Here is a 13,364-nt window from a genome sequence, read left to right as displayed (position 1 = left end):
GCGACTGGTTGCGTCCCTTGACTCGGTCCAATCACCGGAGAGCGACGCTACTCCTTGAGGAAGTGACGCTCTCGGAACTTAGTGGGGGCGGTGGGAGCGATGCGGACGCGGAGTCGCTGAGACGCTGGTGGTGGTGTTGTGAAGATGGAGGTAGGGGCTAAGTCTGGAGGGTTAATGAGGGTTCGTGGCCGACTGGTGGAAGCAGAAGCGAGAATGCTGAGGAGCGAGGGGGGCTCGGGAGTGCTGGGAGGACTGGGGTCTCAGCACGCCCCTGCTCCGCTCACTTATCCCCGCGGCTTTCTTTTGGTTTACAGTTTCCCGGAGGAAATGACAATTACCTGACGATCACTGGGCCCTCGCACCCTTTCCTGTCAGGGGCCGAGGTGAGCAAAAGCTGCTGATGCTGGGGCGCCGGAGGGCCTAGGCAGCGGTTGGGGGGGACGGTGGGGGTGAGCGCGGGGGCTGGCGGGAGCTGAAGGGGGACAGTGTCCGAGGCTTCGAGCACCTCTAAGGACTGTGGACCGGGGAAGAACGGAAAGCGGCTGTCATCAGAAAACCAGGATGTTGAAAAAACAGCCTATTTCCTTAAAGAGTTTCTCTGTTCCAAGTAGAAAGAACGAATGGAATTGTTCTTTGGTTGGGGTGAAATAACTAACAATCTTGGGAGACAGCAAGAAAAAAATTTTTTTTCAGTAAAGAAATCAAGATAAAGATAGTAGTTCATCTAGCAGGGATTAACCTCGGACAGTTGTTAATTCTTGAACTCTATGTGGGTCTCTTTCATTTGAAAGGTCTTCTCTGATCGAAGTGGTTAACCTTAACTGACGTGGCTTCTGTTTGCTTTGCTATGGAAGGACAGAGGGAAAGAGATAGCTGCTAGAGAACATAAAAGGAGTAGAGAGCACTTGTTTCCCAGTTTCCTGTTTCTCTTCACAAACTGATTACTTCCCCCTTTGGATTACAGTTGTCAAATGACCATAATAAGAGGGTTTGTTTGTTTGTTTTGTTTTGCTTTTTAAAGATGGTGTGAAGTAGAAAATAATGGTTGTCAGAGGTTCTAAGGCCTTCAACAAGGGTCGCCTAAGACCATGGGAAAACATACTTTATGATTCATAATAGTAGCAAACTTTTGGTTATGAAATAGCAACGACAATAATTTTATGGTTGGGGGTCACCACAACATGAGGAACTGTGGTAAAGGGTCCATGCAGCATTAGGAACGTTGAGAGCCACTTCTCTAAGATATTGTGAAAAACTTTTGGTTGACAGATTCTCCTCCTATAAGCATAACAACACTTATTTGGGCAAGCAAAAATAAAAGGTGCAGTGTATGAAATTTTCCCATTTTTTGAGAACTTGAGCGGGGGTCCTTCTTTTGAGGATTATATACTACCCCCAAAGTGCCGTGAATTCATTTGTATGTTTTTTTGCACCAAAAGTAGTTGTGTAAGTTTATCCTATGGTTGAGAGATGATTGACAGTAAGTAATTGCTAGTTTGCTTTTGGGTTTTGTTTTGTTGTTGTTGTTGTTGCTGCTGTTGTTTTTTTTTTTTTTTTTTAATAAAAGACAACCTTACATAGCTCTGGCTGCCCTAGAACTCACTATATAGGCCAGGCTGACCTCAAATTCAAAGAAATCCACATGCTTCTGCCTTTCCAGTAAAGAATTCTTCCCATTCAAAACAGAACTCTTACCTGGGATTAAAGGTGTGCTCTCCTGGCTGCTGGTTTATTTTTTTCAACTTATTGAATATTTTCCTAAGCAAAGGGAAGTGTGACACAAATGAGTGGCAAAGTTAGAAAAGAAACTAAGTCTTGCACTTGGTGATTTTATTTCGAGTTCCTTCCAAGAGGTCTTCTATGGTCTAATTTCATTGTTTGGAGTGCTGTAAGTCACACTGTCCTATTATAGGAAAGTACATTTTAAAAGTAAATACAAGGCTGGGTGTAGTGTTACACATCCATAATTGTAATCCCAGCATTCGGGAGGCAGAAGCATGTGTGTATCTCTTTTTTTTGTTTTGTTTTGTTTTGTTTGTTTGTTTGTTTGTTTTTTCTTTTTCTTTTTTTCGGAGCTGGGGACCGAACCCAGGGCCTTGTGTTTGCTAGGCAAGCGCTCTACCACTGAGCTAAATCCCCAACCCCTGTGTGTATCTCTTTAAGTTCCAGAATTACATAGAGAGACCATGTCTCCGAAAAGGAAAAAAAAAGTGAACACAGCTTTCCTATTTTTCCTACCAGTCTTGTGTCTGAAGTTGATCAAAGACTAACTCCATGAGGGATGGCACTTTTAACATCCAGGGACTAGGGAGAGAAGCACTGGCCTACTGTGTGCTGGACCTTGATCCAGCACTGGCAGAAAAAGGAAGGATTTCCCAGGCTTGTTCCTGCCCTTTGTTTTGTTTTGTTACGGCTTGTGAGGTTTCTGTTGAGAGGAGAGGACATGCAGCTGAGTTTTAAGCTCCATTTCAGTAGCCTCCTTTAGGCCTGGACTCTGTTCTTGTTGCTTACAACTTGTCCACCTACTTGTTTCTGCCTCTCAGTGAATTTTTAAACTTTATGTTTTCATTTTCTTTAGGGGGAATTGTTTCACTATGTGGTCTTGGCTGACAGCAAACTTGCTGTGTGACTAGGCTGGCCTTTATTTGCCTCTGCTTCCTGAGTTCTGGGATTAAAATATATACCACCATGCCTGGCTTTTAGCCTCTATGCTAATGAATGTATGGGTTTTGTGTTTCCAGCCTTATTTTGAGCCATCACAGACCAGTTAAAAAATAGATGATCCTTTTAAAGCAATTCTTTCTGAAGAACAGTCATTTTTCAAGTTTGTTTGGTTTTTATTTTATTTTGTTTTTATATTATCAGAAAGAAAATGCCCCTATGGAGCATTAACCATAAAATAATAGAAAAAAAATTGACTGTGTTCAAGTTAAGAACTTATATCAAATATATAATTATAGGGGCTGGAGAGGTTTTATGTGTATGGGTGTTGTGCCTGCATCTATGTCTGTGCACCACGTGCCTGGTGCCCGTGGAGGTCAGAAGAGGGCAAGAGATTCCTCTGGGTCTGCATTTATACACATTGTGAGCCACCATGTGGGTGCTGGGAATCCATTTCTTGGTCTTCTGGAAGAGCAGCAAATGCTCTAAACCACTGAGCTCTAAGAAACTATTTTTTAAAATAATAATAGATAGCTGGTATATAGGTCAGTTTTAGGGTTTTTGCTTAGTATGTGGAAGATTCTGAGTTTGAGCCTCCGGACAAAGGGAAGAGGATAGAGAAGCACCGGGAGTAGGATGAGGAGAGGGGAGGAATGCTAGTTTTCATGCTTTGTGTGTCTAAGTGTGCATGCAGAGGACAGAAGGTATCTGATCTCCTGGAGTTAGAGTTAAAGATAGTTGTGAGCAGAGCGGGTGCTGAAACTGAGTCTGTGTCCTTTTCTAGAGCAGCAAACGTTCTCAACTGTTGTCATCTCTTCTGCCTTCCTCAATCAATAATCATCTTTATTTTTATTTTTAATAGCATTTTATTTTATTTACTTACTACATATGTGTTCGCGTGTCCTGAAGGTGTGGTGAGGGGTGGAGAGCAGGTGAGCGATCACTCGTGCATTTTCGCTCTCTCGGCTCGTCGCTCTCGCCTCTCTCTCTCTCTCTCTCTCTCTCTCTCTCCCTCTCCCTCCCCTCTCCCTCTCCCTCTCCCTCTCCCTCCCTCTCTTCCCTTCCCTCTCCCTTCCTCTCCCATTAAGGGCCAGGGATTGAACTCATGTTAGTAGCATAGTGGCATGCACCTTACCCAGTGAGCCATCTCACTAGCTCCTTGGCATCATTCTTATAAATGTAATCCTCAAACTGGCTTTTCCCTCAAAGAAGCCCAGAGTCTGGGAACATTTAGACTAAGGGCATTGCCCCTGGAGTGCTAGGACTAAAGGTATGTGCTGCCACACTCAGCTTGGTTTTGTTTTCTTGAGATAGGGTCTTTCACAGGATGGCTTGAAACAAACTATACAGCCCTGTCTGGGCGGAAACTCATGGTCGCCTCCCTGGCTCCGTCTCTTGCAGGCTAAAACCAGTGTGCAACATTGTTCAGACCATAGGCTCCATTTTTATAGATAAGGAAAACCTGTTCAAGGTCATGAGCTTGGTGAGCCACAGCTCTTTCTACAAGCCTCTTGCTTGTTACTTAAAACATTGTATTGCTCCAAATGCTTCTGTTTCCGTTTTTTAGTGCCACAAGGAAACTGTCTAATATATCATAGTATATTTGCTGTTAGTTCTGGGAATAGTGACCCCATTCAGAATAGGGGTGGTTGGGTGTAATGACACGAATTATAATTCCAGCAGTCAAGAAGCTTGTCATTTGAGACAAGGTCTTTAAAAGAACCTGGGTGTCACGGGACATGCTTTTAATCCCAGCACTAGGGAGACAGAGGCTGGAGGATCTCTGTAAATTTGAGGACAGCCTAGTGTACAAAATGAGTCCTGAGATAGCTAAGGCTATTATACAGAGAAACTTTGTCTCAAAAAACAAAAACTAAACATAAATAAATAAGTGAAAGAAAGGAAGGAAGGAAGGAAGGAAGGAAGGAAGGAAGGAAGGAAGGAAGGAAGGAGCGGATAGAGAGAGGAGAGAAAAAGAGGGTAGAGTGTGGAACAAACCCAAAACCTAGAAAGGATTGATTTTATAGTCTGACTTAGGAAGGGACCAGTCTTTAGCCAGGTGCACTAATCTTTCCTCCTTTGTTTACCTTTTGGTTTTTTAGACAGGGTCTTGTTGTGTTGAGTGAGGCGTGCTGGCCTCACTTCACTCTGTAGCTCATATCCATCCTTTTTTTATTATCATGTACTAAGAATTGTGTTGCTAACACTGAAATAATGGTCCTAAGAAACTCTTCAGTGCAAATATTTCAGAGTAGGTAAGTTTTCCATGGCTTTATCTTTTAGGATTTGCTCTAAATGAACCCTAGAACAACAAAGTGATTGGTTGGTGAACAGCGAATTTCTGTGGTCTAAAGTTGTGAAATAACTGGCGTCTCTTAGCATCGGTAGTGGATATTAAGCATCGTAGACGGTTTCCTTCTTTGTGCTGATTTTACTAGAACAGGAGAAGTAATTTAAGACAAAGCTAGCAAAGGTTGAAAAGAGGAAATGGGTTGGATTCTCAGGTGTATGACATGGCCACAGATCTGAAGGTTAAAAAGAGCTTTATTTGTAAACTGTGGTCTACGGAATCTTGTTACAAAGTGAAGTATTTCTCCTCTTCCTACTAATTCTTTCCCCATTTTTCCATGCAGACATTCCATACACCAAGCTTGGGCGATGAGGAATTTGAAATCCCACCTATCTCCTTGGACTCTGATCCCTCACTGGCTGTTTCAGATGTGGTTGGCCACTTTGATGACCTGGCAGACCCCTCCTCTTCCCAGGATGGCAGCTTCTCAGCTCAATACGGGGTCCAGACATTGGACATGCCTGTGGGCATGACCCATGGCCTGATGGAGCAGGGCGGGGGGCTCCTGAGTGGGGGCTTGACTATGGTAAGAAGTAACACAGGGGTAAGCTCACCCAGGCTCATAGGAGTGGTTCAAGGAAGACAAAAGTTAATCCCTATTGCCTGCTAAACATGGGTGGTACCTCTTTCCTAGTGTTATAGCTAAAGACTGAACGACAAAGACTTCATTTTACCTGATTGCAATTTTCTTGAAAAAAATAATTTTAAATTATAAAATATCCAATGTTGGATATTCTGAAATGAAAATTATTTAAGTTTTAAAAGGGTTTTGTTTTTCGTAATAGCCTTCATATTCTGGAATTCTAATGTGTAAGTGTCGCATTGAGTGATTTATTAAAAAATGGGCTGAACCAAATATAGCAATTGTAGACTCTAATATAAACTTTTAAGGTGTCAAGCATTTCGTCAGTAGCACGTCTCCATCTCGTTGTTTGATGACAGACATCTGTCTCCACTTCAGCTTCTCTGCTGTCATTGCCCATGCATTACAACTTCAAGAACTGTTATTACAGAAATACAAGTGGGTTTAGCTTGTATGTTGTACAGTACCCACAGATACATGGAATGAGTTATTTGTCCTTTTCTGTTTTTGAGTTAGGTTCCCACTATGTAGCCCTACTGACTTGGAACTTGCATATGTGAATGAGGCTGGCCTCACACTCAGAGCTTTCACCATCTGGCTCTTATCTCCCAGTGTTGGAGTTCAGGGCCGGTAACGCCAAGCCTGGCCCCTAACATGTTTTTTATGCAGACAGATGATCTGCTGTTCTGTAGGATTTAAATGATGAGAGTCTACGTAAGCCCAGGGATTTATAAGGAGGGGACATTGTATTTTAATACTTAGCGTTTAATTAGTCCTTCTGCTTCTCTCAGGACCTGGACCATTCCATAGGAACTCAGTATAGTGCCAACCCACCTGTTACAATTGATGTACCGATGACAGACATGACATCTGGCTTAATGGGACACAGCCAGTTGACCACTATTGATCAGTCAGAACTGAGTTCTCAGCTTGGTTTGAGTTTAGGAGGTGGCACCATCTTGCCACCTGCCCAGTCACCTGAGGATCGTCTTTCAACTACTCCTTCACCTACCAATTCACTTCATGAGGATGGTGTTGATGATTTCCGGAGGGTGAGGCCTTCCCTGCCAAAGTCATTTCTGTTACTGTAGGGAAATGCTTGTCATGCAAAGGCCAGTCATCTGTCCTTGGTTCTGGGTTCCCATCTCAGTCACTGTCCTTAGTGAGCCTCAAGTGACGTTCAGAACCATGGCTTCCGTTTCTCTTAGATGCCACGGCTGTGTGTGCTTTCCCCCACCTCCCCACTGCTGAGCCATCTCCAGCATAGTTTGCTCCTATCAAACCCTTTTCTTAAAGGTCTCCAGACCCAGTTCTTCCCTTCTGCTGACTTTTAATTCTCTCCATTTTTCTCCGACAGCAACTTCCTGCCCAGAAGACAGTGGTAGTGGAAACAGGGAAAAAGCAAAAGGCTCCCAAGAAGAGAAAAAAGAAAGACCCTAATGAACCTCAAAAGCCAGTCTCTGCGTATGCACTGTTCTTCCGAGATACTCAGGCAGCCATCAAGGGACAGAACCCGAATGCAACCTTTGGGGAGGTTTCCAAGATTGTGGCTTCCATGTGGGACAGTCTTGGAGAAGAGCAAAAACAGGTGAATTGTGGGTAGTAAACATCTTTAAGTGGACAGAACCTTATTCAGTACTCTGTTTGTGTGGAGACATGATCACAGCAACTTTTTTTTATTTAATCATTTTATGTATGAGTACTCTATCTGCATGTACACCTGAGAGCCAGAAGAGGGCACCAGATCCCATTACAGATGGTTGTGAGCCACCATGTGGTTGCTGGGAATTGAACTCAGGACCTCTGGAAGAGCAGTCAGTGCTCTTAACCTCTGAACCATTTCTCCAGCCCACTTTTGGTTTTTTTTTTTTTTTAAGATTTATTCATTTATTATATATAAGTACACTGTAGCTGTCTTCAGGCACACCAGAAGAGGGCATCAGATCTCTTTACAGATGGTTATGAGCCACCATGTGGTTGCTTGGAATTGAACTCAGGACCTCTGGAAGAGCAGTCAGTGCTCTCAACCACTGAGCTATCTCTCCAGCCCACGAGAAAACTCATGTAAAAGAAAGCATTTAATTGGGGCTTGCTTATGGTTTCGGAGGTTTAGTCCATTCTCATCATGGGGCATGCAGCATAGAAGTAGCTGAGAGTTCTACATCCTGATCTGCTGTCAGCAGAAACAGGGACAGTGGGCCCAGCTTGGCCTTTAGAACCTCAGTGCCCACTTCCAGTGACATGCTCCCTCCAACAGGCCACACTGCCCAGTCTTACTCAAGCAGTGCAAGTCTCTGGTGGCTAAGTGGGGGGGGGGGCGGCAATTTTTTTTAAGATTATTTTTAAGATTTATGTGTGTACACTGTTGCTATCTTCAGTGGACACTAGAAGAGAGCATGGATCTCATTACAGATGGTTGTGAGCCACCATGTGGTTGCTGGGAATTGAACTCAGGACCTCTGGAAGAGCAGTCAGTGCTCTTAGCCACTGAGCCATCTCTCCAGCCCATGAGGGCCATTCTTGATTCAAACTACCACACATCTTTACCTGTCAGAGGGCTCTTTGTTAATGGCATCAACACATTTGTTTCCATACAGGGTTTCTCTGTATAGCCTAGCTGTCCTGGAATTCACTCTGTAGAGCAGGCTAGCCTCAAATAGAGGTCCACCTGCCTCTGCCTCCTGAGTGCTGGGATTGAAGTTGTAAGTCACCACTGCCTGACTCACACACTTTATCTTAGAAGATTCAGGAAAAAAATCATTTTAATTTGGTTATTGTTGTTGTGCTGGGTAACAGACCCAAGGCTTTATACATGCTAAGTGTCTGTTCTCTTCCTGAGCTAAATCTCTACCCTAAAAAAATCCCAACTGTACGTGGGACTGCGAATTGGCACCCACTGTGTAAAGGCATCTGATGATCTTGAACCCAATATTCTTCATGGTGAAAGGGAAGAATTACCTTGTCCTCTAATCTCTACATGCACACCCAAGAGCATACACATGTACACACAGAATAAGTAACTAATAAAATTTCATTATAAAAATACTGCATCTTTCCAAAGCTGTAAAATAATTCTCCTTTTACTAATGGTGAATTCTGCCAGGTGTGGTGATGCATGCTTTTAATCTCAGGAGGCAGAGGCAAGCAGACTTTTTGAGTTTGAACTAGCCTGCTCTACAGAGTGAGTTCCAGGACAGCCACGGCTACACAGAGAAACCCTGTCTCAAAAAGAAGAAAAAAAAAAAAAAAAAAAAAAAAAATAAAAGAGAGAGAGAGAGAGAGAAGGAAAGAAGGAAGGAAGGAAGGAGAAGATATAAAGAGGGACTCTGAGGTTCTCTGCCCAGTTAAGGTCATAGAGCTTCTAAATGATACAGTTGGGCAGTCTTGTCCCCTTAACTTGAAATTCCAAGTAACATCCAGTAGTGCCTGATTCCTCTTCTGTTCTTCTGTCTTTAACTGGTTAGTTTTTAGGCTAACTTTCCAAAGCCTTGTGTTTTTTCTATTTGTAAAGTTAAGATATTTCTTGGTAAGTTACACGTTGAAACTGCCCCTCAAAGTTTCAGGTATAGTTTCATTAATGGTATTCTCATTAAGTGTAAGCTTGAAAACCGTGTGTGTGTGTGTGTGTGTGTGTGTGTGTGTGTGTGTTTTCCCTTGTGTCCTTGTGTGTGTGTGTGTGTGTTCCCTAGATTCAAACAGAATTTTAAAAAAATCAACTGGTAATAGTGGCATATGCATGTAGTCCCAGTTGTACTTGGGAGGGGAGGGCAGGGTCGAATAGCTATTTGGCGTCAACAACACTGAGACACATATACACCATCTCTTTAGCCTTTAGGAAAGAGAAACTGCTGTGGTTCTAGCACTTAGGCAGAGAGAGAGAGGATCATGAGTTTCGAGGCTAGCTTGTGGAGTATGTGTGTTGGCGGGGGTTGAGGGTATGAATCATCAAGGCATGTAAACTGAAGATAGCTGTAATTATCATTACCCTCTGTGCCTGTATCTTCTGTCAAAGCAAATCCTCAATATCTAAACAGAAGGCTGAATTTGTTTTAACCAAACGATGGAGTGTGGCTGGCTAGAGCTGGCAGATACTTCCGTCCATCTGTTAGTTGCTGTGTTATTCCTTGTAGCCTTTCGTGTGGCTTTGGGGGGTTTTGTTTTTTAAGACGGGGCTTCTGTGGGATCCTGGCTGTCCTGGAATTGGCTTTGTAGACCAGGCTGGCCTCAAATTCATAGATATCTAACATTCTAATGATCAAACAAGTCACAGAGATAGCCCAGATTCAGTAACAGGGAAAACAGCCTTCAGCTTTGGTGTGAGAAGAGACATACAAGAGGTAAGGACTCTCGAGGTCATCGTTGACAGCTTACACGTGTCCTAGGGGAAATTTCCTGAGTTGGGCAGTGTTGAGCTAAGTAAATTATTGGAAATGGTTTTATGCTTTATATGGTCATGGAGCTGTTCACCTCCGTGAGAGGTTGAACTGAGTTCCTGATGGACAATACACTTACCAGACTTAGCAGGGGTTCATCTGAAACACTCTTTCCTGTAGGTGTACAAGCGGAAAACTGAAGCTGCCAAGAAAGAGTATCTCAAGGCACTAGCTGCTTATAAAGACAACCAGGAGTGTCAGGTAAGGTTACAATAAATACATGCCTTAAGGCAATTACTTTTTTTCTAATTGTTATAGGTAAATCATTCATACACACACACGCACAATCACTTTTAGTTTATCCATTATTTCCAGTGTTTACTTAAGGAAGTATTTTTCCATGATAACTTTTCATGTTGTAATGAGAATGAATGTGCGCTACAGTGGAGAGTAAATTACGTGCTGCCTTTTTGTTTTGGTCTTTTTTTAGGCTACTGTGGAAACAGTGGAATTAGATCCTGTGCCACAGTCACAGACTCCTTCACCACCTCCTGTGACTACTGCTGACCCAGCATCTCCAGCACCAGCCTCAACGGAGTCCCCTGCTTTGTCCCCTTGCATTGTAGTTAATTCCACGCTTTCATCTTATGTGGCAAACCAGGCATCTTCTGGGCCTGGAGGTCAGCCCAATATCACCAAATTGATTATTACCAAACAAATGTTGCCTTCTTCTATTACCATGTCTCAAGGAGGAATGGTTACTGTTATCCCAGCCACAGTGGTTACCTCCCGTGGGCTCCAGCTGGGCCAAACAAGTACAGCTACTATTCAGCCAAGCCAGCAGGCCCAGATTGTCACTCGGTCAGTGTTGCAGGCAGCAGCAGCTGCCGCTGCTTCTATGCAACTGCCTCCACCCCGCCTGCAGCCTCCTCCATTGCAACAGATGCCTCAGCCCCCAACTCAACAGCAAGTCACCATTCTCCAGCAACCTCCTCCCCTTCAGGCCATGCAGCAGCCTCCACCTCAGAAAGTTAGAATCAACCTGCAGCAGCAGCCGCCTCCTCTGCAGAGCAAGATCGCGCCTCCACCTGCTCTGAAAATGCAGGCTACAGTGCTCCCTCCAACTGTAGAAAGCAGCCCTGAGCAGCCTATGAACAGCAGCCCCGAGGCCCACACAGTAGAGGCAACCTCTCCTGAGACAATCTGTGAAATGATTGCAGATGTAGTTCCTGAGGTAAGTCTTATTTTGGTTTTTCTTTTGTTTGTTTTTTAATTTTTTTTTTTTTTTTTTTTTTTAAGATAAGGTCCCATGTTGGCCAGGACATGTGGACTCACTGTGTAGCCAGAGATAGACTTGAACCTGATTCTCCTGCCTCTGCGTGTCAGCTTCACTTTATAAAGCTATTTTAAAACGAAATTCATAAGACTTCATTCTGCTTCCTGGAGCCGTAAGCCTGGTTATAAATGAGAAACTCCTTCTATAAGGGGTGTGGCAGATGTTCTGACGAGGTAGTAGCACTCTAATCCGTTCTTGTCATGCTCCCTGTTCTAAGGTGGAGTCCCCTTCCCAGATGGATGTTGAATTGGTGAGTGGATCCCCTGTGACACTGTCCCCTCAGCCTCGATGTGTGAGGTCTGGTTGCGAGAACCCTCCTGTTATCAGTAAGGACTGGGACAACGAATACTGCAGCAATGAGTGTGTGGTAAAGCACTGCAGGTGAGTTTAACCGTCCTTCTAACTCAAGTTAGGGAAGCTAAACTGGTGAGGAGCATGGTACCCGTGAGTGTGTACTGGCATGACCTTACTAGGCAGAGCCACTTGATATATGTGGGTGGGTGGCTGGGTGGCTGGGTAGGTGGGTAGATGGATGGGTGGATATCTGATTAGAGATGCTCCCATCTGCTTAGAGATGAGTATTTAGCTCAACTGACAACTGCTCACCTGGCATGGGTAAGGTCCTGATTTCAGTTACCAGTGTCAAAGAAATTGGTAAGGGATGGTTAAGGGGAAAGCAGCAGAGTAAATGCTAAGGGGAAAGAGTAGTAAGTGAAAACTTTGCCCTTCTACCAAAAATATCCCAAGGAAAGTACTATATCTGAGAAACGGCATGTGTGCCCTCTATGAGAAGGATGGACACCACCCACCACATGTACCTTTTAGGCTACCTGATGATGTTATACTTTTGAGAGTAGGGAATGTTTGGATATGGTTTTGTTATAATAAGTTTGTGTATATCTTTCTCTCTTAGGGATGTATTCTTGGCCTGGGTGGCCTCTAGAAATCCGAACTCTGTGGTATTTGTGAAGTAGCCTTCCTCTTCTCCAAGCCTTGAAGATTCATCTGCCGGACATGAGTCCCAAAGCCTGCTTTTGACACATAAGCTGGGCTTCTGGTAGTGCCTGACCTTTACCAATAGTCCTTCATGCCTCCACCTCCCTTTTCTTTCTTCAGCAGCGGCCAGACTATGTAGCAGAGCCAGCAAATTTACTGTAATTTAGAATTGCTTTTTACTCAACTGTAAACAAAATTACCAGCTTATCACAAGCACAGGGAAGGGCGATGGGAGCAGATGATAGGGGTTATTAGAAGAAATGTCAGTAAAATTGTCAGAGGACTGGACTAAATGTTATTGGGAGAGTGCTTAGCTTTGTTCTAGGAGGAAACAGCACTGAGATAATAAAGGCTTAGGATTACAGCTCAGTGGTAAAGTGCATTGGGTTTAAATCCCAAATGAAGGAGAAATGAAAATACTGATTTAAAATAAAATGTATAATAACCTACTATTATTAATATACACAGTGATTCAAGGATGAAGGCTTGTAGACCTGGAGTTATGGCTTAGCACTACAAAGCTCTGAGTTCAGACCCCAGGCAGGAAGATCAGGAGCTCAAGGTCATCCAGAACATGGTGGCCCATGCCTTTAATCCTAGTACTTTGGAGGTGGCTATAGGAAGATTTTTGAGTTAAAGGCCAATCTGAACTTACATAGTAGACTTTGTCTCAAAAAACAGACTGGGTGTGGTGGTGCTCTCCTCTACTCCTAGAACCTGGGAGGCCAGTGGCAGGCTGGATCTCTGAGTTTGAAGTTAGCCAGGGTTACCTAGTGAGGTCCTATCTTAAGGTTCACCTCCCTGCCCTCCCTGCCCTTGACAGAAACAAATTCTGTTTCTGTCTCAGTCTTAGCACATTGAACTAGAGGGGAAAGACATCATCCAGAACCCTCTCTCTCTACAAGTATTTCTTTACCTGACTTGGTTACCAGTTTTGCATGTAAGAAGCAGAACTCTATAACCCTAATAAGAGGTTTACAAAGTAAAGAATCTGTGATGAAACATCTTTTAAATGTGCATTCATTTACAATACTGCATAGGCCGTTCTTTATATCAAGCTCTTTT

At 43.7% G+C, this 13,364-nt stretch overlaps 1 protein-coding gene across 1 annotated transcript; it reads left to right on the top strand.

The window, feature by feature from the left end:
• The first annotated feature begins 30 nt into the window (after positions 1-30).
• Tox4 (TOX high mobility group box family member 4) lies at positions 31-13,303 on the top strand. Its single transcript, XM_032918208.1, has 9 exons — positions 31-150; positions 315-383; positions 5,295-5,537; positions 6,386-6,646; positions 6,952-7,182; positions 10,148-10,228; positions 10,458-11,201; positions 11,521-11,684; positions 12,217-13,303. Exons 1-9 carry the CDS (start codon positions 145-147, stop codon positions 12,275-12,277), a joined length of 1,860 nt encoding a protein of 619 aa, XP_032774099.1. The 5' UTR covers positions 31-144; the 3' UTR covers positions 12,278-13,303.
• The last annotated feature ends 61 nt before the right edge of the window (positions 13,304-13,364 follow it).

This window comes from Rattus rattus, chromosome 12, assembly GCF_011064425.1.
Source record: "Rattus rattus isolate New Zealand chromosome 12, Rrattus_CSIRO_v1, whole genome shotgun sequence".
Classification (NCBI taxonomy): domain Eukaryota; kingdom Metazoa; phylum Chordata; class Mammalia; order Rodentia; family Muridae; genus Rattus; species Rattus rattus.
Note: the sequence above shows the minus strand (reverse complement) of the source record. Positions and strands in the feature narration are given on the sequence as shown.